General features: G+C 41.6%; 1 protein-coding gene across 2 annotated transcripts; it reads right to left on the bottom strand.

The window, feature by feature from the left end:
* Positions 1 to 12,806: 12,806 nt before the first annotated feature.
* On the bottom strand, positions 12,807 to 27,223 carry LOC141565023 (uncharacterized). 2 transcript variants are annotated; one of them, XM_074308003.1, is made up of 4 exons: positions 26,944 to 27,223; positions 25,939 to 26,060; positions 21,994 to 22,120; positions 12,807 to 13,698 (listed from the first exon to the last, which is right to left on the bottom strand). In XM_074308003.1, exons 1-4 carry the CDS (start codon positions 27,221 to 27,223, stop codon positions 13,622 to 13,624), a joined length of 606 nt encoding a protein of 201 aa, XP_074164104.1. In that variant the 3' UTR covers positions 12,807 to 13,621. The 2 variants fall into 2 exon arrangements, with proteins under 2 accessions (XP_074164104.1, XP_074164103.1); XM_074308002.1 differs by lacking the exon at positions 12,807 to 13,698 and adding an exon at positions 14,662 to 17,103.
* Positions 27,224 to 27,492: the final 269 nt, after the last annotated feature.

Raw genomic sequence — 27,492 nt, 5'->3', positions numbered from 1 at the left:
TTGGATAAGGAATTCAGTGACCACTCAGGCTGTCTCTTTTGCTGTTGGCACTGCAAAAGTGAATCCTGAAAAGGTATCTACCACCGTGTGGATAAAAGACAAACGACCAAAAGATTTATAGTGGGTCACATCCATTTGCCAGATTTCATTGGGTCTCAAACCACGAGGATTCTTCCCTCGAGGGAGTGTAGGAGCATGGAAAGGAAGACAAGCTGTCCAAAAACAAAAGAAAGGGGGAGCCACAGGTAACACTAGAGAACTTCTAAATTTAGTTCTCTATACCATTAATTTTTAAATTTTTGACAAAGATGCACTGGCTCCGGCAGACAGGTTTTATAACCCACCGGAAGGACAGTGTCCAGTGCGAGCAGCTCCACTGTCTTTAGATAATTGCCAGGTGATGTGGAGAGATCCAGAAAGTGGTGAATGGAAGGGACCAGATAGGTTAACTACTTGAGGGAGAGGGTTTTATTGTATCTCTACAGATGGAGAAGGAATCAGATGAATGCCAACGAGCCATATTCGCCTTATCCATCGGAGAGAGACAGAGCAGACCCTTGAAACGAAGGAGAAGACCCAAGAAACATCAGGTGGTTCCATTGCTGACTGTGCCCACCATTGAAAGAACCTGGCAGTTTATGGCATTTGACTCATGGACATCAAAAGTTGTTGGACTTGAAAATCCTCAGGAATTATTGGATTCTCTGAGACATGATAAGACTATTGTAGCCCTGAAAGTCCTCAGAAATCATTGGATTCTCTGAGGCATGATAAGACTATTGTAGGACTTGAAAATCCTCAGGAATCATTGGATTCTCTGAGGCATCATAAGACTGTTGCTGGACTTCAAAACCTGTAGGAATCATTGGATTCCCTAACATATAATAAGACTGTTGTGGGACTTAAAAAACTTGTGGGGATAATTGGATTCCCTGACACGTGAAGCAATGGACAATAGATTGGTTTTGGATTATCTCCTGGTTGCTGAAGAAGGCTTATGTGTGTCTGATGCTTACATACCCTCCTTCTAGGACTTCTGGAAATCTCTTACAATACCGTGTTGATTTATATTGTTTGTTATATCACTACTTGCATGTACAATTCATGTTTGTTACACCACATCGAGCCTGCACTAACTGTGTGGAGAGTCATCACTAATAGCCTCTGCATCATTGCTATGTGCTTTTGTAAAATCTCCCATGCTGATGGGTTTATGAATACTTGTTTCTAATAAGGCCCTTCAACCCAGAAACCTGCTAGCAAATCCCCACTTCCCTTTGGTGCTTTTCATCTCCCCTCCTGAGAAGTCAGGGGGAGCATGATCACCACCTTTTTGGGGTTCTCACCTCCCTGAAAGAGGAGAAAAAAAGAATAAAGTAAGAATAAAAACCATTTCTCAATTGAGAAACGATCAAAGGAAATGAACAGTTTTTAGATGAGGAAATAAAAAATTATGTAGGAAAATGAAGTGCTCTAAATCATTTTTAATTGGCAAAATGCAAATAAAAAACAACTCACAAGAACCACTTCCTATCTATCAGATTAACTAATAAGATAAAAAATGACCAATGCTGGAAAGAATGTGGGAACATTGGGATACTAATGTACTGAAGAGGAATTGTAAAGTGATCATCAAGCTTACTGGAGAGGAACTCTGAAGTACAAAAAAAAGGGCAACCAAACTGTGCAAATCTTTAGATCTACCAATAGCACCACAAGGTCTCTATTGTTCCAAAGAGATTACAGAAAGAGGGAAAGGGCTTACATGTGCAAAAATATTTATAGCAGCCCTTTCCTGAAGGAAATATTGTAGAAATTGAGGGAATTCCCATCAACTGGGGAATGGCTGAACAAGCTGTGGTATATGAATATAATGAAATAGTATTGTAAAATGAGAAATGATGAAGAAGCAGATTTCAGAAAGAACTAAAAAGTCAAACTGATTCAAATTGAAATAAGCAGGGAAAAAACTGTATACAGAATCAGCAACAATGTGGTGATCAACCAAGAAGGACTCTGCTCTTCTCAGGAGCACAAGGATCTAAGGCAATTACAAAAGACTCAAGAAGGAAAAGGTTTTCCACATCCTAACTAAAGAACTGATGGGCTCTGAAAGTGACTGAAAAATAAATCTTTTAGTTACTTTATTCTTTTTTTCTCCTCTTTGAACGGTTTCTTTTTTCACAACTCTGATTAATGGGGAAATATATTTTAAATGACAGCATGTTTACCTCTACATCAAGTTGCCCGCCATTTTAGGAATAGAAGAAAGGGATGGAGAAAAATTTAAAACTCAGAATTTTATAAAGATGAAAGCTACAAAATGTCCATGACATGACATTGAAAATAATTTAAAACAAACAAAGCAAATGTACCTTTTTGTATCTGGGTCCTAACCTGATCTTAGCTAAAACTTCTTTATAACTCTCTCTGAGACCCAACAGATCTTACCCAAAGCACAGGTCAGGTAAGGAGGAGAGACGGTGTCTGTGACAGCAGAGGAAATGTAACCCCCCATTCATGGAGTCATTTACCCCCCAGGGGATAAATAAACCACAGTTTACTCTGTCTGGATGCCGAGCTCCCTGACTCTCCCTACCAAGGACCCTGAGAATTCCCACAACAGGATCAAGGAGATGATCTTTATGTGGCTCCTGGCACATGGCAGACACCACAAGACACCCACCCAAGCCTTCTCACACCTTCCTCTTCCTCTCTGTCCCCTGACCCTGGGCCTTTTCAATGGCTTTCTCCTGTTCACAATGACCTTCTCCCTCCCCTCCTGCTTCCTTCACATCTCAGCTAAATTCTCCCTTTCTGAAACAAGCTTTTCCATGTCCCCAAACTGCTGACTTTTCCCTCTGAGAGTGGCTCCCGGCTACACTGTCCAGCGCAGGTGTGGACACAGCTCATGAGATGTTTCCTCCCCTGGGAGCTCCTTCAGGGCAGAGCTGATTTTTTTTTTTTTTTAATCTTCCTCTGTATCCTCAGTGGTTAGCACAGAGCTTGGCCCAGAGAAATTGTTTTCTAAACATTTCTTGACTTGATCTAAGACCTGGTAAAGGAGAGGTACTGAGAGAGCCCTGGGAGTAGCCAGGTGGCCTGAGGGGCAAGAAATGGGCAGTGCCAAGAGGGTGATTCCTGCCCTGCTGCTATCCCTGCCAGAAACCCCCTGGTTCTGACTGGAAGCTTCCTGGGCTCCCTTGGGCTCCCCCTGGGCTGATGCTGCTCAGCTCTGGGCAGGGACTGCACTCACCGGGGACGAAGGGCTCTGGCTGCCGGCGGCCATGTCTCTGGTTCCGGGCTTGGGTCCTGTTTCAGCTGGCCTGGAGAGGGACCCCAGAGAGGAGGATGGAGTCTGAGACTTCTCTACTCAGGCTGGATGCGGACCTGTCCACAGTGAGAGAGAGAGCTCTGAGGGCAGGGACGGTGCGGAGAGATTTCAAAACAGAGGCAGAGAGAGGTCAGCTGTGGGGGCAGAGAGACCCTCCCAGGAGCCCCGCTCTGGACACTAAGACCTCCTGCACTGCCGGGAGGGGCAGCCCTGGGAGCACGAGCCCCCTGGGGTGAAGATCACAGAGCCTTCACCCGCATCCCTGGAAGGCCAGTGTGACCCTGGCCAAGCGCTTGCCTCAGTTTCTCCATCTGTAACATGGAATCCTCATCTGCCCAAGGCTCCAGAAATGACGATGGATGTTCCAGAACCACCCGGAGAGAAATCAGTCAAGGAGCAGAGCAGACGCAGTCCCCTCCTACCAATTAACCTCCAACACCCCCACCGTCCTGGCAAACAGAAGCCTGGGCAAAGTTCGCACTAAGAGCTGCATCTAGGGAGCGCTTCCTGTATACCAGGCCCGGTGCTTAGTGTTTTACAGAAGGGATCTCACGGGGAGGTGGGGGAGGAGGAAGGACAGGGGGCTGCTCTCACCCCCTTTTTGCACTGGAGGAAACTGAGGCAAACGATGTACAGCTCCAGAATCCTCACCTTTCCCCTAAGTGTGCAAAGGGCCACTGGCGCCCAGTGAGGAGACCACGCAAAACTGGGGGCCCAGTGGGGGAGGGGTTCCCAGAAACACTCAGCAGTGCGCCACCCCCCATCATAGTAATGCACAATCACGGCCCGCCACCCATCTCCGTGGGGAAATCACTCAGGCCACAGGTGCAGCGCACTCACACGCCCCACGCACAGCTACTACAGTTTTGCACAACTTCTCCACAGGCACCCCCTCAGGCGCGCGCAATCGCACCCTCGGAGTCTGCGCACCCGCCCCACTCCCAGACTCAGCCACAAGACCGGCCCCCAACTGGCGCGGAAGGGGAGGAGCCTTAAGAAAGAAGAGGAAAGTCCCAGGCCGCGCCTGCGCACAGACGGCCTCCTGCCCTCTGGTCTTCCCCTCTCAAAGCACCGAAGGAAGAACAGAAATCCGGACCCAGAAAGCAGCGCATGCGCCCCAGGGGACTCCCGGCATGCTCTGGGGCTCAGCAGTCCAGGGCCTAAGGCGGGGCATGGCGTCACTAGGAGGCCTTCGTTGACCGGGTGAAGACTTTATCCCGATTCCTTTCATTCCTGACTCCGTCCGCCCCTTCTTTCCTGCAGGTTCCCGAGCCTATGGGGAGGGGCGGGGATGGAGTGTGGGGTTCCACAGGAGAAAGAGACCCGGATGTGATCGGAAATTCCGGCGGGAAAAGTGGGTGTGGAGGTTTTGGGTTAGATCGTTTGCATAGTTACAAATGGGGGCGCGGTCCCCCTTCTCCCGGGAGGGGCCGGGGCCTCGGGACCTGCGCCCTTCCCCCATCCCCCTTCTCTGAGGGGGGCAGGGAGACCCCGCCCACGCTCAGCCCTCTCTGGCCCCGCTGCGGGTTCGGTGCAGTTTCTGGACGTTTCCTCCGCGGGACCGCCGCTCGTTCCTCCGTCCCTGGGGGGAAGTGAGCCTCCCACGAGCTGCCGCCTGACACAGGGTCTCTGCCCCCTTTAAGAGCCTCCTTCGGCCCCGTGGAGAAGGTGACAAAAAGCGCCCGTGGCTTTCCCTTCTCCCGCCCGCGCCGGTGGTTTTTCGTTTTAGTCTTTTAAATAGTTTATGATGTTGTTCTTCCAATTAAGAAGCATTTTATTAATCTGCGCCTTTCCCTACTTCCCCATTAAATAAACTTTTCTTAAAATGAAAACGAAAGCCTTTGATACATAGTTGTATTATCCAGTTAAACAAATCCCATGCTAGTTATCACAAGGAATGGCCTGTTTCAGTTCGCACTTCTGGTTCCTCAGTTTATCGTGGCATTGTTCTGAGTCCCTCTATCTCTGTATAATTCTATTATCGTTATATAAATTATTCTATCTGTGCTCGTTTTTCTCCACATCAGTTTATAGACCTCTTTTCAGTTTACTCCAAAATTTTCCATTTCATCATTTCTTATCACAATAATCTAATATTAAATGTATATCTTTAGCCATTCTCCAAAAAGGGAACACTCCCTCAGGTTCCAATATGGAAAGAATGACTATAAATATTTTTGTCTACGTGGCTTTTTTTCCTCTTTCTTTGATTACTTTGGAGTATAAGTCTAGTTTTGGTGTAGCTGGGTCAAAATGGATGCACATTTTGATAATCTTCAAATTGCTTTCCAGAGTGGCTCAACCAATTTCTAGCTCCACCAGGAATGCACCAGGGCATTTCCCATAGTCCCTCCAAAATTCATCATTTTCTTCTTTTGTCATCTTTGCCAAGCTGGTTGGTATGAGAAGTCAAAAATGTTTTAATTCATATTTCTTAATTATTAGTGATTTAGAACAGGTGTGTCAAGCTCACGGTACTACCAAACTCAGACCAAACCAGGTTAAAATGCCATTAGAAAATACTTAACATAATAAATAAAAATGTAATATAATATAGATCAATATACGTTTTGCAGGGATCCTTGATAAGGACTTAGTACTATTTCTATATGAATTTAAAATACCAGTCATTTAGAGCATTGTTTCATATGATTGGAAATAGCTTGGATTTCTTCCTTTTAAAGCTGTTATGATCTTTGATCATTTATCTACTGTGGAAGGGTTTTTAGTCTTATAAATTTGAATCAATTTTTTATATAACTTGGATATGAAAACTTTATCAGAGAATCGTGTGCAAAGAAACCAATGACCTATTTTCTAGTTTTTACTGTTATATCTATTTGCACAAAACATTTTATCTTACATAATCAAAATTGTCCTTTTTATTTTGTGATTCTCTCTATCCTTTGTTTATTATTATATATGTCTTCTCCTATTCATAGATCTGAAAGGTAATTTCTTCCTTGTCTTCTAATTTATTTATTTCTTTTTTTCCTTTTTTTATTATACCTTTTTATTGACAGAACATATGCATGGGTAATTTTTCAACTTTGACCCTTGCAATAACTTCTGTTCCAACTTATCCCTTCCTTCCCTCCACTCCCTCCCCTAAATGGCAGGCAGTCTCATACATGTTAAATATGTTAAAATATATCTTAAATACAATATGTGTGTACATATTTATGCAGTTCTCTTGTTACACAAGAAAAATCAGATTTAAAAAGGTAAAAATAACCTGGGAAGAAAAACAAAAATGCAAGCAGTCCTCACTCATTTCCCAGTGTTCTTCCTCTGGATGTAGCTGGTTCTGTTCATTACTGATCGTTTGGAATGAATTGGATCTTCTCATTGCCGAAGATAGCCACTTCCATCAGAATACATCCTCATAGTATTGTTGTTGAAGTGTATAATGATCTCCTGATTCTACTCATTTCACTCAGCATCAGTTCATATAAGTCTCTCCAGGCCTCTCTGTATTTATTCTGCTGGTCATTTCCTACAGAGCAATAATATTCCATAACCTTCATATATCATAATTTACCCAACCATTCTCCAACTGATGGACATCCATTCATCTTCCAGTTTCTAGCCACTATAAAAAGGGCTGCCACAAACATTTTTGCACATGTGAGTCCCTTTCCCTTCTCTAAGATCTCTTTGGGATATAATCCCAGTAGTAACATGCTAGATCAAAGCGTTTGCACAGTTTGATACCTTTTTTGATACCTTTTTGTGCATAATTCCAAATTGCTCTCCAGAATAGTTAGATCCATTCACAATTTCACTAACAATGCCTGAGTGTCCCAGTTGCATCCCCTCCAACATTTGTGATTATCTTTTCCTATCATCTTGGCCAATCTGACAGGTATATAGTGGTATCTCAGAATTGTCTTAATTTGCATTTCTCTGAACAATAATGACTTAGAGCACCTTTTCATCTGGGTAGAAATAGTTTCAATTTCATCATCTAAAAATTGTTTATATTCTTTGACCATTTATCTACTGGAGAATGGCTTGATTTCTTATAGATTTGAGTCAATTCTCTATATATTTTGAAAATGAAGCCTTTATCAGAACCTTTAACTGTAAAGATATTTCAACAGTTTATTGCTTCCCTTCTAATCTTGTCTACATTAGTTTTGTTTGTACAAAAGCTTTTTAACTTGATGTAATCAAAATTTTCTATTTTGTGATTAAGAATGACCTTTTGTTCTTCTTTGGTCACAAAATTCTTCCTCCTCCACAGGTCTGAGAGGTAAACTATTCTATGTTCTAATTTATTTATAATCTCATTCTTTATGCCTAGATCATGAACCCATTTTGATCTTATCTTGGTGCATGGTGTTAAGGGTGGTATATGCTTACTTTCTGCCATACTAATTTCCAATTTTCCCAGCAATTTTTATCAAATAGTGTATTCTTATCCCAAAAGCTGGGGTTTTGGGGTTTGTCAAACACTAGATTACTACAGTTATTGACTATTTTGTCCTGTGAACCTAACTTAGTTCTACTCTTTATCTTAGATACATGGTTTTGGTGACCACTGCTTTATAATATAGTTTTAGATCTGGTACAGCTAGGTCACCTTCATTTGATATATATATATTTTTTTCATTAGTTCCCTTGAAATTCTTGACCTTTTTTTGGGAACTCCTTCTGTTCCATGCAGGTCCTTCATGGAAGAATTAACCAACCCTAAAAGTTTAAGTGGCAAAAAGGAAAGTTTATTGTTGGCATTGCAGGAGTCTGCTTTTGCCAGGAAGACCGATTTTCAAGTGACAGAGTCCTGGCAGGGAGATAAACAAGGGGTGTAGAGAAATCCTGGCAGAGCGATAAAGAGGGGTTAATGCTGAGAAGACAATGTCTTCACAGTGGGCAGGGGCCCTTGCAGGCAGCTATGGTCCTGCTTTTGGGCTTCTGCAAAGAAATGAGCCCCAGATTGCCCCTTTTAAAAAGAGATCTGAGACTGAAGTTTCATTTCAATGAGATCACTGCTCCCAGGCCTAGATTTCTGGTGGAATGAGACCACTTACTGGGAGTGGTCCTGGACTCAACTAAATAGAGTGCATTTAGATCCACCAAGATAACACAATGAAAACACTTTATCCTGATTCCCTTATCTCAGAGGAGAATTTCTCTCCCCCTCCCCACCAAGGTAGGACAGTGTCAGGGTTCCCCCCATAAAAAGGGAACATATGGGGTGGAAATTATCCAAAAAGGGGTATACACAAATATGCACAAATCAGCACATCTGCCTGGACAGATGTGTAGATACAAACACAAACACACACACATTTATGTACTTCTGTATCTGCGGGGCTTCCTGCTAAAGCTTAGTGTTCAGGTGAGAATTCACCTTTTTAAAAGCTTTTCAAGGACACTCAGGGATTCTAAGGCAGGGACGGCTTTCTAACCCTGGGAACAGTCAACCCTAAGGCCAGTTGGGCTGCCCATTATTGGGGGAAGGGCCACCCGGTGTAACCATCATGGAGGGGCAGCTGGGGCCAGTTCTGAAGAGCTTTTTAACAGGAACCCCAGAGCTGTCATGGGAGCTCTGGTGATTTCCTGAGTGGGAGTGTAATGGGGAGGACTGAACTTAAGTCCTGTGGGGATCAATTCCCATTAGCTGAGTTTCTGTTTTACTTATTTCTCTTCAAACCCCATGTAGTTCCTTAATTCTCTTCCAGGTACTTTCCTGGAGAGTTCCACAAGCCCCATGAGAGAAGGAGGCTCAGAGGTTGATGAAGTACTTTCTGCCTTAAATGCTAATGGATTAGGAAAAGAATTGAGGATCCCTCCAGAAAGATTGTGATCTAAAGGCTGTCACTGGGCTTGAGAAAACTCACATTGAAATAGATTGGACATGACATGGACCACTAAGGGTGGCAAGATTATTTGAAAACCACGATTAATGCTCCATGAGTTATATTTTCCCCTAAACCAGCCTCCTAAAGAAAAAGGAACTCTTCTCCAGTCCCCCAAGTTCTATCACCAATTAGGTATTATTCCAGGGAATTCTCTAAAGCTTTCCTATCTTTCCTTGTCAGGGACAGAAGGCAATTTAGGCTTGGACAATTACACAAATGAGGGCAGAAGAAACAAAGGTAACCTTTTCTTTTTTTTTTTCTTTTTTTTTTTTTTTTAAGATACCATCACATCATTTCCATGTATAACAATACCTGTACCTCCTCCATCCCATTCTCCTCTCCCAACCTCAGTTAACATCTGAATTGACAATTAACAATATCTGGAACAATTATTTTTTATTAATTATGGCTTTTTTTTTCAAACTATGTGTATGGATAATTTTCAGCATTTACCCTTACAAAACCTTGTGCTCTAAATGTTTTCCCTCTCTTGCCCCAGCCCCTCAGCAAGTAATCCAATATATGTCAAATGTGCAATTCTTCTATACATATTTCCACAATTATTTTGCTGCACAAGAAAAATCAGATCAAAAAGAAAACAAAATGCAAACAAACAACAACAAAAGAGTGAAAACACAATGTTTTTATCCATACTCAGTTCCACAAGCCCCTCTTTGGGAACAGATAGCTCTCTTCATCACAAGACCATTAGAACTGGCCTGAATCATCTCACTGTTGAAGAGAGCCACGGCCATCAGAAGGATTATTTCTAAAACATAGAATTAAAATCCTCAAGCTGCATTGGAGAAATTACATGGTCTCCCTCCGCAAAACTGGCCAATTTGATCCCTTCTGGGTGAAGGGGATAAAATTATCCTGTCATGAGTTTTGGAAAAACAAGGCAAAACCCCCAAACCAGAAAGAGTCCATTTAGAACCATTTGTACTTCAGCAGGCTCCAGCTTCTCCATCTCTGCAAAGGGCATGAGAGGCAGAAGGCAGGGTTGTGCACAGGTTGGGAAAGGAGCTTGATTTTCACTGGGTTGGGGGCTGGGGAAGTCATCTCTTTGTGCTTCCCTTCAGCAAGGCCTGGGTATGTGGTAATAACCCCTGGCCATGTGGGATGGGCATACAAGCCCTCCCATACTGACATCACATCTGGTGGGGTTGAAGGGACCTTGGTGAACTCCACAGAAAGAAAGCTGCTGGGCTCCAGCTTTAACACTGCCAAGGCCAAGGATCTGACCCTCAGGGAGCTCAGTGCTCTTTTCCAGAGACAGATGCAGGTGGCAAAGGCCGGCTCCTGCACAAAATCCAGGGCCCTGAGCCATGACTCATGATGTCCCACACTCTGGCTCTCGGTAGCTGCAGTTGGGAGAATATCCTCGGTCCAAATCTTCAGCTAGTCAGAGACAGGAAGAGTTTGGCTTCTGCAAGGATGTCACCTTCAAACATGGGCACCGGGTGGGTCCCATCATCCCCAGAGTTGATGACAACCCCAGGGGTAGGGCCAGAGACAGGGAGGTAGCCAGCCTGGATAGCAGGGAACGCCAAAAGCCACAAGTTTTGTCCAGGTTCTAAACATGTCTTTACTATAGATTTCCAGTCACTAGAGGTTAAAATTTCATAGGCCAAATTCTCTAATACCATCTTAACATAAAATGATATAGTCCCATGAAGAGTGCAACTCTTTTTCAGATCTTTGACAATTTCTAGTTAAAAAGGAGTTTATCTTCTTTTTTGTTGACCTGAAGAGTCAGACTCTTAAATAACAGCATATGTTTCTATTCCTAAATCAGCTTGTCCATTTATTTATTTTTATAGCTTTATAGAAACTCCTTTGTCTAATTTTCCATGCTTTTCAATTGTTTTATCAGTATCTCCCTCCTGTTTTTTCTCCTTTTTCCTAATTCTAATACTTATGTAATTCCTTAAAGCCAATTGTATTAAGTTATATGTACAGAATGTTTCTTTAGGAACTGAATCAGGACCATTATCATTGCAATATTCTATTAGTTGCTCTCCTACTAATTTCCACTTGTCTGGCTCTAATCTTTCTTCCTTAGAGATCCAAGGAGATGTTTATGTTAATGTTTCAAAAAGTTCAATGATTTGCATCCAAGTTACAATCAACCTTTGTTTTTTTATTAGTCTTACTATGCTTTCTACACACTTTCCTTGGGATGGAGAAGGCTTTTTCTAAACATTTCTCCCATTTCAGCTGAAGCACTAGTTTTGCCCTTAACAAAGTTTCCTTCTTGTATATTTTTGTACTCACCCTAATTTCTGGGTCATAGAGACTTTTCCACTGAACTCAGTATTGTGTCAGTCTGGACTGCTGAGTGAGTGTAAATCCTTAGTACCACTTTCCAGCGCCAAAATATAATGTTTTGGTCAGCTTTCTGGAGGTCTTGGGACTAGCCTTTGTTTCAGCAAAGTAATCACCCTGAGAATAGTCAGGTGATAAAGTTCTTTATTGTCTCTTTCACAGTCTGTCTTCTTGCCTGGGGCTTGGCTAGCTTTCTGGAGGCTCTTCAGATAGGCCTTGGTCTCAGTGGGAGAAGCAAGAGGACAGGCCAGCCATCATGAGTCTCATGAAGATGGAATGTCTCTCTGAGTCTGATGGTTTGAGCTACAGCCTCTAGTTGTCTGTCTTCTCCAAGTCTTTTCTAGGTCTGTCTCTGCCCTCTTAAATGCTCTATTACAATTAAATGCATATATCGTACTGAGTATTATTATATCACTAGGGAACCATTATTTGTTGTAAGATTAATTCAATCATAGTTAACTAGAGAACTACTAATCACATGCTAAAATAGATAACCATTGTCTTATCAATTCCACTGAAGTACCACCTTGTTGTAAAACTAAATCAATCATACTGAGCCTTAAGATTCTCAAAGTTCTAGACCATCAAAGGATATGAACAGATAATTCTCAGATGAAGAAATTGAAACTATTTCTAGCCATATGAAAAGATGCTCCAAGTCATTATTAATTAGAGAAATACAAATTAAGACAACTCTGAGATACCACTACACACCTGTCAGATTGGCTAGAATGACAGGGAAAGATAACGCATAATGTTGGAGGGGATGTGGGAAAACAGGGAGACTGATTCATTGTTGGTGGAATTGTGAATACATCTAGCCATTCTGGAGAGCAATTTGGAACTATGCTCAAAAAGTTATCAAACTGTGCAAACCCTTTGACCCAGCAGTATTACTACTGGGCTTATATCCCAAAGAAATCTTAAAGAAGGAAAAGGGACTTGTATGTGCAAGAATGTTTGTGGTAGCCCTCTCTGTAGTGGTCAGAAACTGGAACCTAAGTGGATGCCCATCAATTTGGAGAATGGCTGAATAAATTGTGGTATATGAATATTAGGGAATATTATTGTTCTGTAAGAAATGACCAACAGGATGATTTCAGAGAGGCCTAGAGAGACTTACATGAACTGATGCTGAGTAAAATGAGCAGGACCAAGAGATCATTATATGCTTCAACAACAATACTATATGATGATCAATTCTGATGCATGTGGCCCTCTTCAACAATGAGATGAACCAAATCAATTCCAATAGAGCAGTAATGAACTGAACCAGCTACACCCAGCAAAAGAACTCTGGGATATGACTATGAACCACTACATAGAATTCCCAATCCCTCTATTTTTGTCTGCCTGCATTTTTTATTTCCTTCACAGACTAATTGTACACTAGTTCAAAGTCCAATTCTTTTTATACAGCGAAAACAACTGTTTGGACATGTATATATATATGTGTATATATATATTGTATTTAATTTATACTTTAACATATTTAACATGTATTGGTCAACTGCCATCTGGCGGTGAGGAGGGGAAAATTAGAACCAAAGGTTTGACAATTGTCAATGCTGTAAAATTACCTATGCAAATATCTGGTAAATAAAAACTATAATTAATAAAAAAAAAATAGTTCTAAACCATTACACATCAAAACTTGACTTTTATGGAAATGTTTTGCATAATTTCACTTGTAATTTCTTCATTGTGGGTGATAATAAGAGAACCTAGAACTCAAATATCTTAAAAACAAATGTAAAAAAATTAGGTCTGAATGTAACTGGGGAAAATATTAAATAATTTTTTAAAAAAAGAAAAGGGAAGCCAAAATACCTCAAAAGTCCTAATGCCTTATGGAACACGGAGAATAAAAAAAGGTCTAACCCAGTATTGTAACATTCTTCTCTAAAATGTAATAATCTCTGGGAGCAGGTTTCTTGGGGGACTTCTGGGAGCAGTCTTTGTTTCAGTTCAGTAATCACCACAAGTGAAGCCAGGCATTTAAGTACAAATCCTTTATTGTCTGTTTCCAAGTCTTGTCTCCTTTCCCAGTTAGCTTTCTTAGAGGCCTCTCTCTCTTTTTGGTTTAGAGAGTTTAAGCTTCTGCCGCCAGTCCTTTGTCTTCTCTGCTTCTGCCAGCTTCTTGAGGTTCTCCTGAATGTGTCTTGGTTTCTGGGGGGGAGGCAGGAGGACTGCTACCACTTTTCTGGTCTTCCCTAGTTCTCCTCCACTGAATCCTGGTTGAAGCTCCTAGCTTATAGATGCTCTCTTAAAGGTGTGAATCTTGTGGAATTATAGTAAGTACTAAGTACATGTATTGAACTAGAGAACTGTTAAGTACCATGCTAAATTAGATAACTATTGTCTATCAATTCCACTAAGCACCTTGTTTCAAGTTCTGGCCCATAACACGGTATAAGTTACATGAAGTCCCCCCAAAAAAGGTTTGAATGAGAAAGATAGAGAAATAGGGGAAAACCTTTTCAAGGAAAAGGTAAAGAAAATGAAATTAATCACTTAAAGAATAGGAAAGAGGGGCTCAGTGGATGGAGTACCAGTCCTAAAGTCAGGAAGACCTGCATTCAAATCTGTCCTCAGACACTTAACACTTCCTAGCTGTGTGACCCTGGGCAAGTCACTTAATCCCAATTGCTTCAGAAAAAAAAGGAAAGGGGACGACCTCAATTTTGAATGAATGTCACTAAAAACAAAACAAAACAAACAAACAAACCAAAAAAACCAACAACAAACAAGCAAGATGCCAGACATTAGAATGGAAAAAATTCATGGAATTTTGTAATAAGAATTTCTCAAGAATATATTTAACACAAATATATTTTAGGATTATACAGTACAGGAATTTTGCTTTTTTTGTTATTTTCTTTTTTGTTATTTGCTTTTTTTGTTATTTTCTATTTCAGTTGGTGAGAGAGATACAAGGATTTTTTTCCCTATTAAAAATAATTGTTTTTAAAATAAAAGTAAAGTGTTAGGTATAATCTGCAAATGTAGCAAGGATAATTCTTGATTCAAGATCTAGATTTCAAAAGATAGAGAATGCCATGAAAATAATTTTATGATTTCTTGTAATGAAGTCATCAACATTGGTGAAAACGACAATAGAAAACCACAATATCTGATTTCTTCTTTAATTTTGAAATTCATACAAATGAACATTTTAAATTTACACAAAACAGCAAAATATGTCAAGAAACATATCTGTAAATTTTTTGAGTAGTAATAAATTCAATAAAACATTTTTCAAAGCTTTCTCAGTCTTTATATTCTATTGCATGTATCATTACTGTATTTATGTCTTCCTTTAGATTAGAGGATCAAGTGGCAGAACAATCCTATGGCTAGTACACTGCTATCCTCTCCTACCCAAAATACAAAAAAAAAAAAAAAAAAAAAAAGTTTCATTTCAGTGTGGATTCTCTGATGTCTGGCAAGATAGGAGCTGGATCTGAAATTCTTTCCACATTGATTACATTTTAAAAGGTTTCTCTCCAATGTGGATTCTCTGATGTTTAGCAAGATGGGAGTTACGTTTAAAAGCCTTTCCACATTGATTACATTTATAAGGTTTCTCTCCTGTGTGGATTTTCTGATGTCCAGCAAGATTGGCAATCTGTGTGAAAGCCTTTCCACACTGATTACATTTAAAAGGTTTCTCTCCTGTGTGAATTCTTTGATGTGTACTAAGATTAGAGGAGGATCTGAAAGCCTTCCCACATTGATTACATTTGAAAGGTTTCTCTCCAGTGTGGATTCTCTGATGTGTAACAAGACTGGAGGAGAATCTGAAAGCCTTTCCACAGTGATTACATGTAAAAGGTTTCTCTCTAGTGTGGATTCCCTGATGTGTAACAAGACTGGAGGAGAATCTGAAAGCCTTTCCACAGTGATTACATTTAAAAGGTTTCTCTCCAGTGTGGATTCTCTGATGTTCTGCAAGCTTGTAATTATATATGAATGTCTTTCCACAGTGATTACATTTAAAAGGTTTCTCTCTAGTGTGGATTCTCTGATGTTTAACAAGACTGGAGGAGAATCTAAAAGCCTTTCCACAGTGATTACATTTAAAAGGTTTTTCTCCAGTGTGATTTCTCTGATGTAAAGCAAGATTGTAACTCTGTATGAAAGCCTTTCCACATTGATTACATTTAAAAGGTTTCTCTCCAGTATGATTTCTCTGATGTAAAGCAAGATGGGCAGTCTGTTTGAAAGACTTTCCACACTGATTACACTTAAATGGTTTCTCTCCTGTGTGGATTCTCTGATGTAAAGCAAGACTGGAACTGTTTGTGAAAGCCTTTCCACACTGATTACATTTAAAAGGTTTCTCTCCAGTGTGGATTCTCTGATGTAAAGCAAGACTGGAACTCTGTGTGAAAGCCTTTCCACATTGATTACATTTAAAAGGTTTCTCTCCAGTGTGGATTCTCTGATGTGCAGCAAGATTTGAGTTGCATCTAAAAGCCTTTCCACATTGATTACATTTAAAAGGTTTCTCTCCAGTGTGGATTCTCTGATGTTCTGCAAGCCTGTAATTGAATCTAAAAGCCTTTCCACACAGATTACATTTAAAAGGTTTCTCTCCAGTGTGCTTTCTCTGATGTAAACCAAGATTGGAACTCTGTGTGAAAGTCTTTCCACACAAATTACATTTAAAAGGTTTCTCTCCAGTGTGGATTCCCTGATGTCTAGAAAGATGGGAGCTGCGTCTAAAAGTCTTTCCACACTGATTACATTCAAAAGCCTTCTCTCCAGTGTGGGTTTTCTTATGTTTTGCTAGACTGGAGAGATCTGTAAAAGTTCGTCCACATTCATTGCATATGGATGACTTTTCACACTGAAGACATAAATAAGGCTTCTCTCTAGGGTGGATTCTCTGATGGTCAAGCAGGAATGATCCATAATAGAAAGCTAGCCCACATTTAGTACATTTATGAGACATCTCTCCAGTAAAAGTAGCCTTCTGAGGGCTAGCAAGAGCTGGATTCCAACCTAAGGCTTTCTCACACTGATCATATCCATATCTTTTCATTCCAAGATGGTAAGGAAGAGATGAGTGATAGGATGAGGTTGCTTCACATACATTATGTTCATTGGGTTCTTTTCCAATATGCATTTCCTGATGAGTAAGGAGATTAGAGTTCTGACCAACAGCCTTTTCATTTTTATCACTTATGGAAAGCATTTCTTCATTATCACTTTTCTGATGGCCACTGAGATCTGAACTGCATTTCACAGCAATATCCCATTGATTACCTGGAACCAATAAGTCTACTTCATCAGTGAAACATTTCTTGTATTCACTACCTTGAAGATAATCACTTCCTGAGGTCATTTTCTTACAGTGATTTAGGATAGAAGACCATCTGAATCTCTTTCCAATTGCATAAAATTCACAGTCACTCTTTTGGTATCTATCTACTTTGAAAATAAAGTCATTCATTTCCTTCAAACTGAAGTCACAGGAACCACCATTCAAGAATCTTAGCAGGTCATGTTCTTCCACAAAAATTCCCAGCTTTTTATTCATCTCATTTACTTTGAATCCATTTTCTACATCTGAAGAAGACAAACATATATACATAAAAAGAAAAACACAAATTTAAGTAAAATAGCAATGTTACATAAGAGTCATTGCAGCTTGTCACCAAACTAAATACACAAAACTTCATAGGTGTACTCAGTGCAAACAGTGGCTTTTAATACCCCAAATCATTTTTAAGAATAGACAAGATTGGAGACCATCTAGGTGGTGCAGTGGATAGAGCACCAATCCTGAAATCTGAAAGACCTGAGTTCAAATTCGGCCTCAGACACTTAACACGTTCTAGCTTTGTGACCCTGGGCAAGTCACTTAACCACAATTGCCTCATCAAAAAGAAAGAATGAAAGAAAGAAAAAGAGATAGAAAATATGTGAGATGTGCAACTCAAAGTATTGGACCAATCAGAGACTTATCCTCTCCCAATGAAATATTCATATTCAGCAAAGGCACGGGCCCAAGGTCAAAATGGCTACCAAACAACTTATTACCAGTAGATTAGAGTCTTCTTTGTGTTGGAATAGTTTTTGCTAATTTAGAGGGAAAACCGAGCAAACACACAGATGAAAACTGTAGAGCAGAGAAGGAATAGACAGTTTTCAGAGATTTGTTGGATATTACCACTTATACTCATCTGGGAAAAAAGTAAACATTCAAATTGGTTTGATGAAAATAATGAAGAAATTCTGAAGATATTAAATGAAAAATGATTTTACAAGATTACAAGTAATTTAGTAATTTAGGAAGGTAGTGTTTAACCCTTCCCAAAAGTATAAGCAAAGGTTACAGATATGTTGGATTTTTGGCCCAGTAAAGAAGGTAAAGTTCATGTTCATATTCAGTGTAACAGTCCAAAGTCCTTTTATAATGTTCTATAGATTATGGAGGAAATACCTATCTAAGCTGCCCAATGCTGATGGAGCTACATTGATTAGTTACAAGAATATGATCATGGAAGAGATGGGCTGAACTGTTTCATAAAGTTCTCAACACACCATCATCAACCACTGCTGAAGCTATTAACCATTGATCTTAGTCGTATTCTGTAACGTGCTGTTGTCTCCAGAAGCTGCCAATCGCTCTCTGGGAGGAGATCTGCTGTGTCAACTCAAATCTCTTGGACAGATTCTTCTTCCTGTAGAGAGCAGCCTGAAGTCTGGTCCAGACAAACACTCCCCCCTTTCCTCCAGAGCTGCCCTCTTTTATCCTCCCAGAGAATGGGTGTGGGATAATGCAAGGGCTTCTGGGAAAAATTATTTCAACCAATGAATTTGCTCCTCCTAAGCATGCAAGCTCCTCCCCAGGAATTCACAAGTAAAACTCCCAGTAAAGGCCGGAACTAGAGAATTGTCAAGTACCGACTTAGCACTTAGTAAGAACCTAATATCTCATAATCTCATTAGCACTTAGTAAGAACCTAACATCTCCCCCTTTCTTTTGATTTAGAACATAGGGTGGTCATAACCTTGAAACATAAATCCATCAATATGGGAGGCATTACACATAATTACATAGATTACATAAATACATAGTAACATAACACATGCTAGAAGTATGTAACAAATAACATGATCAAATAATCATAAATTGAGAATTTATAAATGTCCATAAGTCCATTGTCCATTAGTCTCATCTTGTGTTAGGAAATCCAATGATTCCTGCTGGTTTTTAAAGTTCTTTAACAGTCTTCTTATTAGCCATGCTCTTTCAGTGTCAGATGTTTCTTAGATTTTCTCCTTTGTTTTGAGGTTTTTCTCTTTTTCTGTCTCTCTCTGATGGACAAGGCGAATACGACTCGTTGGCACCCATCTGATTCCTTCTCCATCTGAACAAATACAAGCAAACCCTCTCTCCCAGGCAGTTAATCTATCTAATTACCTTCTCTTTACCACTTTCTAAATCTCTTCTCATCATCTGGCAATTACATTGAAGTTGTTTGCACTGGACACAGCCCTGTTGGTTTAAAAGGCCTGTATTCTCCCCAAGTGTAATCCATTTTTGCAATCTGATTGCCTTTTGGCTGATTTATGAAGTAATCCCTTTCTGCCATGTGATGCTTTTCTGCTGGTTGATCAAATCAGAATCCTGACCTTCTAAAGGTTCTTTGGGTGTAACATCAGCTGCCATCATGCCCCAAGTCTTTTTTGCCTGGGGCCCTGGACCTGGGCCCCTCATCCCGTTTCTCTGAATTATTCTACATTCTGATGCCCAATGGAGTCCTGTTGCATTTTGGACATGGGGTTTTAGGTCTTCTTTCACCCTGTCTTCTCACTCTATCTCCATATTTACACTGAGCTCTTAGATGTCCAATTTTTCCACATTGAAAACATCGCCGAGTTTCTCTAGAAGGCCCTTGCCAGGAGGGATCCTGTCTTTCCATGTTCATCATTGTCCGGGTGTAAAAAGCATTTGTTCCCACTGTAGCACAGCATCTTATGATCTCCTCTAAAGGAGCATCTTTGTCTAATCCCATATAATTCTTTTGCAAATCTCATTGGCATTTTCCTTAGCCAGATGTCTGGTCATTATTTCTGTAGCTGCATTTTCTCCAATAGTTCTTTTGACAGCAGTTTGCAAACGTCCCACAAAATCTGCAAAAGGTTCATTGGGACCTTGCTGTATTTTAGTGAAAGCCTCTCCATGATCTTTCTGTCCAGGAAGGACACCCCAAGCTTTTATTGCAGCCTTAGCAATTTGTTCATATATTGTCATGGTATAATTAATCTGTTCTGAATTCTCTCCATGCCGATCTTCACCAGCCAAGTGCTCAAAAGTGAATTGTGTGTTAACTCCTATTTCCAAATTGCATCTGACTTGAATTTTACATAATTCATGAAACTCCACAAGCCATAGTAAATTTTCTCCAGGTTCCAGGCATGTCCTTGCTATGGATTTCTAATCATTTGGGGTTAGGACTTCATTTTAACATAAGCTGATGTAGCCCCATAAAGGGTACAACCTTTTTTCAAATCTTTAATTTTATTCAAATCTAAAGGTGCATATCTTCTCCTTTTTTGACCTACAGAGTCAATATCTTCAATCACAGGATATGCATGTATAAAATCACTTATATCCTGTCCTTCTCTCTTAGCTTTAACCAATGCTTTTTCTAATCTTGTCATAGGCTTAGGCTGCTTCACAGGCAATTCTGTTTGTGTTTCTGCCTCTTCCCCTCCTCCTTCTTGCTCCACCCCTGAAGTGTTAATTGAGGGAGGAGATGGGAAATGCTCCTGTTGCTCAGAATTGTACTTAACTTCATTGTTAAGCTGATTTATCCTTTTCACCTAGTTTAGTTGATACTTCCCCATTTTGCTCCTTCTTCTCTTCCTTTAAAATAACATTTTTTAAAGCCATTTGGATTAAATTGTAAGTATGAAGTGTATCTTTGGAAATTGAGTTTGGTCTGGACCCAAAGGGCAAAATGTCACAAGGGCAATTGTAATGTTCACCTAATTGCTTTCCTACTAATTCCCATTCATCTAGATCCAATTCTTTTTCCAGAGAAAAACAAGGACATATGACCTTCGGTTTTTAAAAGTTCAGTAATCTCCTCCAAAATTATAATCAATCCTTGGCTTTTCATAACCTTGATGATGCTCTCTAAACATTTTCCTTGAACAGAAGGCGTTTGCCCCATTTCACTATAAGAGATTGCTGGTTTAGCCCTTAACAAGTTAAGTTCCTTATTTATCTATTAGCACGCTCACTTAATCTTTAACAAAGTTTCCTTGTTACTCATGGTTCTGGGTCAGAGAGAGTGAGATCTGGATCGGAGGCTTTTCCACTGGAATCAGGATCGTGCCTGTCCCTGTTCGGGCGCTAAATTGCAGTGGTCCGGTCTAGCTCCTCTGAGGGGCTCAGAATAAATCCTTGTCAGGATAACAGGATAAGGAAAAGTCCTTGCCCCATGTTGTGGACGCCAATATGTAACGTGCTGTTGTCTCCAGAAGCTGCCGATCACTCTCGGGGAGATCTGCTGTGTCAACTCAAATCTCTTGGACAGATTCTTCTTCGCCGACTTCCCTTCCTGCAGAGAGCTGCCTCAAGTCTGGTCCAGACAAAAACTCCCCCCTTTCCTCCAGAGCTGCCCTCTTTTATCCTCCCAGAGAATGGGTGTGGGATAATGCAAGGGCTTCTGGGAAAAATTACTTCAACCAATGAACTTGCTCCTCCTAAGCATGCAAGCTCCTCCCCAGGAATTCACAAGTAAAACTCCCAGTAAAGGCCGGAACTAGAGAATTGTCAAGTATCGACTTAGCACTTAGTAAGAACCTAATATCTCATCTCATTAGCACTTAGTAAGAACCTAACAGTATTCCATTCCTCTTTGGCTATTCATGAATTGATGGTATTCCCACAGTCTCCAGCTCTGTCACCCAAAAAAAAAAGCTGCTATCAATCTTTTAAAACATATAAATTGGCTTCCTTTTTCCCCTTAATTATTTTGTCAAACAGGCTTTTTAGTGTATTTTATAGTAAAAGGGTATACAGTTTTATACCTCTTTCCTCATAATTCCAGATTTTTCTCCAAAATGAGTAGATCAGTTCATAATTTCAGCAACAATATTTAGTGTTCCCCAACATGAGAGTTCAGGATTTGTAGGGAGCTAAATATTTCCTGGCCTATTTTGTCATCTTACCACAATGCTCTCCCATTATTTTTAGCAAGTTTTTAGGGAGTTTGCCTAACAAATCTGACACTATGGTCAGCTACCTTACTGAGGGCAAATTATGCAACCTGAAAAAACCTCCAGCTAAGATCCAAATGCATGGAGACTTGGTGCACTCAGATGACTGTGCACTTAGTGCTATTTCTTAGGTGTAACACAGTATGGATAAATTTTCTGTTCTTTTTGCAAATTTTGAACTGATGAGGAACACCAAGAAAGAAAGGAAATAGTCCTTACCCAGGGAAAGCAGGTTCTGGACACTCTCCAGCATGACCTCCTTGTACAGCTCCTTCTGAGAAGGGTCCAGGAGTCCCCACTCCTCCTCAGTGAAGTCCACCATAATATCCTTGAATGTCACCAACTCCTAAATCATCAAAAGTCACCTGATTTAGAGCTGAAAGATCCTCCACAATTTATTCAGTCCAACCCTCAGCAACTTAGAGGAGGAAACTGAAGCAGAGATGAGAATTGCCTAAAATTCATATAATCTTTAGGAGTGTTAGAGCCCATACTTGGAACCAGGCATTAAGAGCCCAGTGGAATATTGAGAAAAGCATTTTCCATTTGAAATGAGAGTCATGTTGGATAATAAAGGTTGGAAAAACTTACTATAAAATGCTTCTCCCAATGGAATTAAGGAGAATATATGAATTCTATAGAACCTGTAGAGGTGAAAGAAAGAAGATAATGTAACAACCCTCCCCACAAGAAGAGTCATAAATTATATTTTAAAAAATTCTATAAAGAGTTTGTGAGAACATGGTAAATACTGTGTATTCTGGGGTAGAAACCATTAGCAGTGAACATTAAGGAGAGAACAAAGAAATTATCTAACAAGTTCCCCATTGTAATATTCTGTCTAAAATGTAATATTCTCTGTTGAGAGTTTCTTGGGGTCTCTGGAAGCAGCTTTCCTTTCAGTTCAGTAATCACCACATGAGTAGCCAGGGGTTAAAGTCCAAATCCTTTATTGTCTCTTTCCAAGTCTTGTCTCCTTTCCTTTGGCCCGATTAACTTTTTTATAGTCCAAATCCTTTATTATCTCCTTTCTGGAGCTGAGCAGCTTTCTGGAGAGCCTTTCAGTCTGGCCTTGATTCTGAGAGTTTGAACTCTCACCTGCCTTCTCTGGCTTCTGAATCTCCCCAACTGAATCCTGGCTGAGGCTCCTAGCTTATATATGCTCTTTTATCAAAGGTGTGAATCTTGTAGAACTATAATAAGTACTAAGTACATGTACGGAACTAGATAACTGTTAAATACCATGCCAAATTAGATAACTATTGTCTCTATCAATTCCACTGACTAAGCCCCTGGTTTCAAGTTCTGGCTCATAACAACCCATGAGTCTAAAATGAAATCTAAACTAGATGGAAGCAGGAAAAGAATTTTAAAGAGAATGTGGTGTCAACTGGCTAATATGAGACTCTTTCCAAACAAGTGATGAAGATATATCTTCTCTCATAAAGTGAGCTTATTAATAGACTGTGTTTTGTGAGAGATGATTAATTGGGACACTACCTCTCCCAGAAATCCAATGCTGTGCTTTCACTCCTCAGGTAGGTCTCAGCCAGGAGGTCAGAGAGATCAGGCAGCCAACCTGGGTTGTAAGTGCCTGACCTCCAAAGAATAAGAAATGGCCTTTAATGTTAATTCTTGCCGATTCTAACTTCACTCTGCCCTCTAGAGCCCATCCAGAGGTCAGACTGTCCTGGTTGGGGAGACCTTTGAAACTGCCCAATCCTTATTCTGTGACTGCTTCCCACTCATTATTTTTTGGCATCCAGTCCCAATCTCTTTCCTTCTCTAACTCTGGGAAGTACAATCATGTCATCTAAATCTTATGACCCAGACTTTTACACATCTAGTACTACGAGTTTTCCAAAGTGAATTTTGGAGAAAACTATCATTGACTTCATTTGATGCTATGCTGCTATTGTTTTATCAATGTGCTAGATGTCCCCTTCAGTAGCTCTCATTCCCCAATTACTATCAGCAAACTCAGAGCACTCACTTCCAGTCCTGTTACTGTCTAAGAAGGCACAAAGGACTTAATAAATGTTGCCAAACTATCTAAGTAATAGAGAACTTATTTCTTTGTTCTTGTGTTTTCTTCCTCTGATATAAATAGCTATGATAAAAATTTCACACTTGATCTTCAATATTCTTCTTTTGGTGAAGATGTAGTTTTCAAGGAAAGCAGAAAGATAAGAAATGAGCTTCACTGCAAGTATCTCTGATGAAGCCCACATTTCCCAAATACATAGAGAACTGAGTCAAATGTGTAAGAATAAAAACCATTTCTCAATTGAGAAACGATCAAAGGAAATAAAGAGTTTTAGATGAAGAAATAAAAAATAATGCAGGAAAATGAAGTGCTTTAAATAACTTTTGATTAGCAAAATGCAAATAAAAACAACTCAAGTACCTCACATCTATCAGATTAGTAAAACAAAAAATGATCAATGCTGGAAAGAATGTGGGAATACTGGAATAATAATGCATTGTAGAGAAATTGTGAAGTGATCCAAGCTTTCTGGAGAGCAACTTTGAACTATGAACAAAGGGCAACAAAATTGCAAATATTTAGATCTACCAATAGCACCACAAGGTCTCTTATTGTTCCAAAGAGATTACAAAAAGATTCCAAAGAGATTACAAAAAGATTGCAAAAATATTCACAACAGTCCCTTTCCTGAAGGAAATATTGTAGAAATTAAGTGAATTCCCATCAACTGGGGAATGGCTGAACAAGCTGTGGTATATGAATATAATGAAATAGTATTGTAAAATGAGAAATGATGAAGAAGCAGATTTCAGAAAGAACTAAAAAACTAAACTAATACAAATTGAAATGAGCAGAGCCAATTAAAGATGTAAACAGAATCAGCAACAGTGTGGTGATCAACCAAGAAGGACTCTGCTCTTCTCAGGAGCACAAGGATCTAAGGGAAATAGAAAAGACTCAAGAAGGAAAAGGCTTTCCACACCCTAACTAAAGAACTGATGGACTCTGAAAGTGATTGAAGAATATATCTTTTAGTTACTTTATTCTCTTTTTCTCCTCTTTGAACAGTTTCTTTTTTCACAACTCTGATTAATGGGGAAATATATTTTAAATGACAGCATGTTTACATCTACATCAAGTTGCCCGCTATTTTAGGAATAGAGAAGAGAAAGAGATGGAGAAAAATTTGGAACTCAGAATTTTATAAAGATGAAAGCTACAAAATGTCCATGACATGACATTGAAAATAATTTAAAACAAACAAAGCAAATGTACCTTTTTGTATCTGGGTCCTAACCTGATCTTAGCTAAAACTTCTTTATAACTCTCTATGAGACCCAACAGATCTTACCCAAAGCACAGGTCAGGTAAAAAGGAGAGACGGTGTCTGTGACAGCAGAGGAAATGTAACCCCCCATTCATGGAGTCTGCCCCACCCCCCAGAGAATAAATAAACCATAGTTTACTCTCTGGCTGGACCCTGAGCTCCCTGACTCTGACTCTCCCTACCAAGGACCCTGAGAATTCCCAACACAGCATCAATGAGATGATTTTTATGTGGCTCCTGGCACATGGCAGACACCACGACACCCATCCCAGACTCCTCACACCTTCCTCTTCCTCACCGCTTCAGAGACAGTGGCCTCCTGGCTTATGTTAACCAGAATCTTCTGTCCCCTGCCCTGGACCTTTTCAGTGGCTTCTCTCCTGTTTGCAACGGCCTCCTTCCTCCTTCATCTCAGCTAAATTCTCCCTTTTCTGAAAACAAGCTTTTCCATGTCCCCAAACTGCTGACCCTTCCCTCTGAGAGTAGCTCCCGTCTACACTGTCCAGCGCAGGTGTGGACACAGCTCATGAGATGTTTTCTCCCCTGGGAGCTCCTTGAGGGCAGATCTGGGTTTTTTTTTTTAACCTCCCTCTGCATCCTCAGTGGTTAGCAGGAGCTTGGCCCAGAGGAGCTTATTGCCTTGATCTGAGACCTGGCAAAGGAGAGACTCGGAGAGCCCTGGGAGCCGCTGTGACCTGAGGGGCAGGAAACGGGCAGTGCCAGGAGGGTGATTCTATCCCTGCTGCCAGCCCTGCCAGGGCCCCCTCCCTCTGACAGGAGGAAGCTTCTGGGCTCCCTTGGACTCCCCCTGGGCTGATGCTGCTCAGCTCCGGGGAGGGACCGCACTCACCTGGGAAGGGGAGCTCTGGCTGCCCAAGGCCATCTCTCTGGTTCCGGGCTTGGATCCTGTTCCAGCTGGCCTGGGGAAGGAGGACGGGGCCTGAGGCTCCTCTGCCCAGGCTGGATGCCTACCTGCCCACAATGAGAGAGAGAGAGAGAGAGAGAGAGAGCTCTGAGGGCAGGGACGGGGAGCGGCTTTACCCCAGAAGGATACTGAGGGATATCAGCTCAGAGAGATAGAGACTGAGATCTCAGTTCAGAGAGGGAGGCTGAGAAATGTCACCTATGGGGGCAGGGAGACCCTCCCAGGACTCCCCATGGCGAGCCCCATGGGGTGAAGATCACAAAGCCTTCACCCGAATCCCTGGAAGGCCAGTGTGACCCTGGCCAGGCCCTTGATCCCTGCCTCAGTTTCTCCAGCTGTAACAAGGGCCCCCCACCTGCCCAAGGCCCCAGAAATGATGAGGATGTCCCAAGGCCACAGGAGGGAAAGAGGTCAAGGAGCAGAGCTGGATGGGAGTCTCCCCCTGCCCCCCCCCTCGCCAGGGAACCTCCTTCACCCCCACTGTCCTCCAGGCAAACAAAAAAGACTAGACAAGAGCAGCATTTGGAGAGCGCTTCCTGTATACCAGGCCTTGTACTTAGTGCTATATAGGGATCTCATGGGGGGAGGGGCCGCTCTCACCCCCTTTTTGCACTGGAAGAAACTGAGGCAAAAGATATAAAGCTCCAGAATCCTCCCCCTCCCCAAAGTGCGCAAAGGCCAACGGACGACCGGTGAGGGGACCTGGCAACAGTGGGGGCTCAGTGGGGGAGGGGTCAGTTGGGCTCCCCAAGAAACTCTCATAAATGCCCCCTCCCCAGGGGACAGGGATGCAGAAGTACGGCCCTCCGCCAATCTCTGCCCACACAGGTGAAATCACTCAGGACTAAGGCCCCAGCTGCAGCCACACCCACGTGCACTGCAACCCCCACCCGCGCGTAAGCGCGCAATCCAGTTACAGGCCCCACTCACAGCTCCTGCCCTTTTTGCACAACTCCTCCGGCACCTCGGTCTCACACCCGCCCCCACACTCGGAGCCTGCACACGCGCAACAGCTCGGCAAACTCTGCAACGAGACCGGCCGCAACTGGTGCCGAAGGGGAGGAGCCTCAAGAAGGAAGAGGAAAGTGCCAGGCCGCGCCTGCGCACCCACGCCCTCCTGCCCTCCCCCACTCTCCCAGCTCGGTAGGAAGACTAGAAATAAACCAGTGACCCAGGAAGCAGCGCCTGCGCCCCAGGGGACTCCCAGCATGCCCTGCGGCTCAGCAGCCTGGGGACCGAGGAGGGGGGGTGAGGGGCGTGACGTCACTAGGAGGCCTTCTTTGACCCGGTGAAGACTTTATCCCTATTCCTTTTCTTCCTGACTCCGTCCGCCCCTTCTTTCCAGCAGGTTCCCGAGCCTGTGGGGAGGGGCGGGGATGGAGTGTGGGGTTCCGCACGAGAAAGAGACCCGGATGCGATCGGAAATTCCGGCGGGAAAAGTGGGTGTGGAGGTTTTGGGTTAGATCGTTTGCTTAGTTA

Source organism: Sminthopsis crassicaudata, chromosome 3 (assembly GCF_048593235.1).
Source record: "Sminthopsis crassicaudata isolate SCR6 chromosome 3, ASM4859323v1, whole genome shotgun sequence".
NCBI classification, from domain to species: domain Eukaryota; kingdom Metazoa; phylum Chordata; class Mammalia; order Dasyuromorphia; family Dasyuridae; genus Sminthopsis; species Sminthopsis crassicaudata.
This window is presented reverse-complemented; position numbering and strand designations above follow the sequence as displayed.

Coding starts and splice junctions, on each gene's coding strand:
- LOC141565023 (XM_074308002.1), bottom strand. CDS start 27,223: ATGCTGGGAGTCCCCTGGGGCGCAGGCGCTGCTTCCTGGGTCACTGGT. Junction 22,121..25,938: donor GCCAGAGCTCCCCTTCCCAG/GTGAGTGCGGTC, acceptor TTGATGATTTAG/GAGTTGGTGACATTCAAGGA. Junction 17,104..21,993: donor CCAGAACCTGCTTTCCCTGG/GTAAGGACTATT, acceptor TGTCTTCTTCAG/ATGTAGAAAATGGATTCAAA.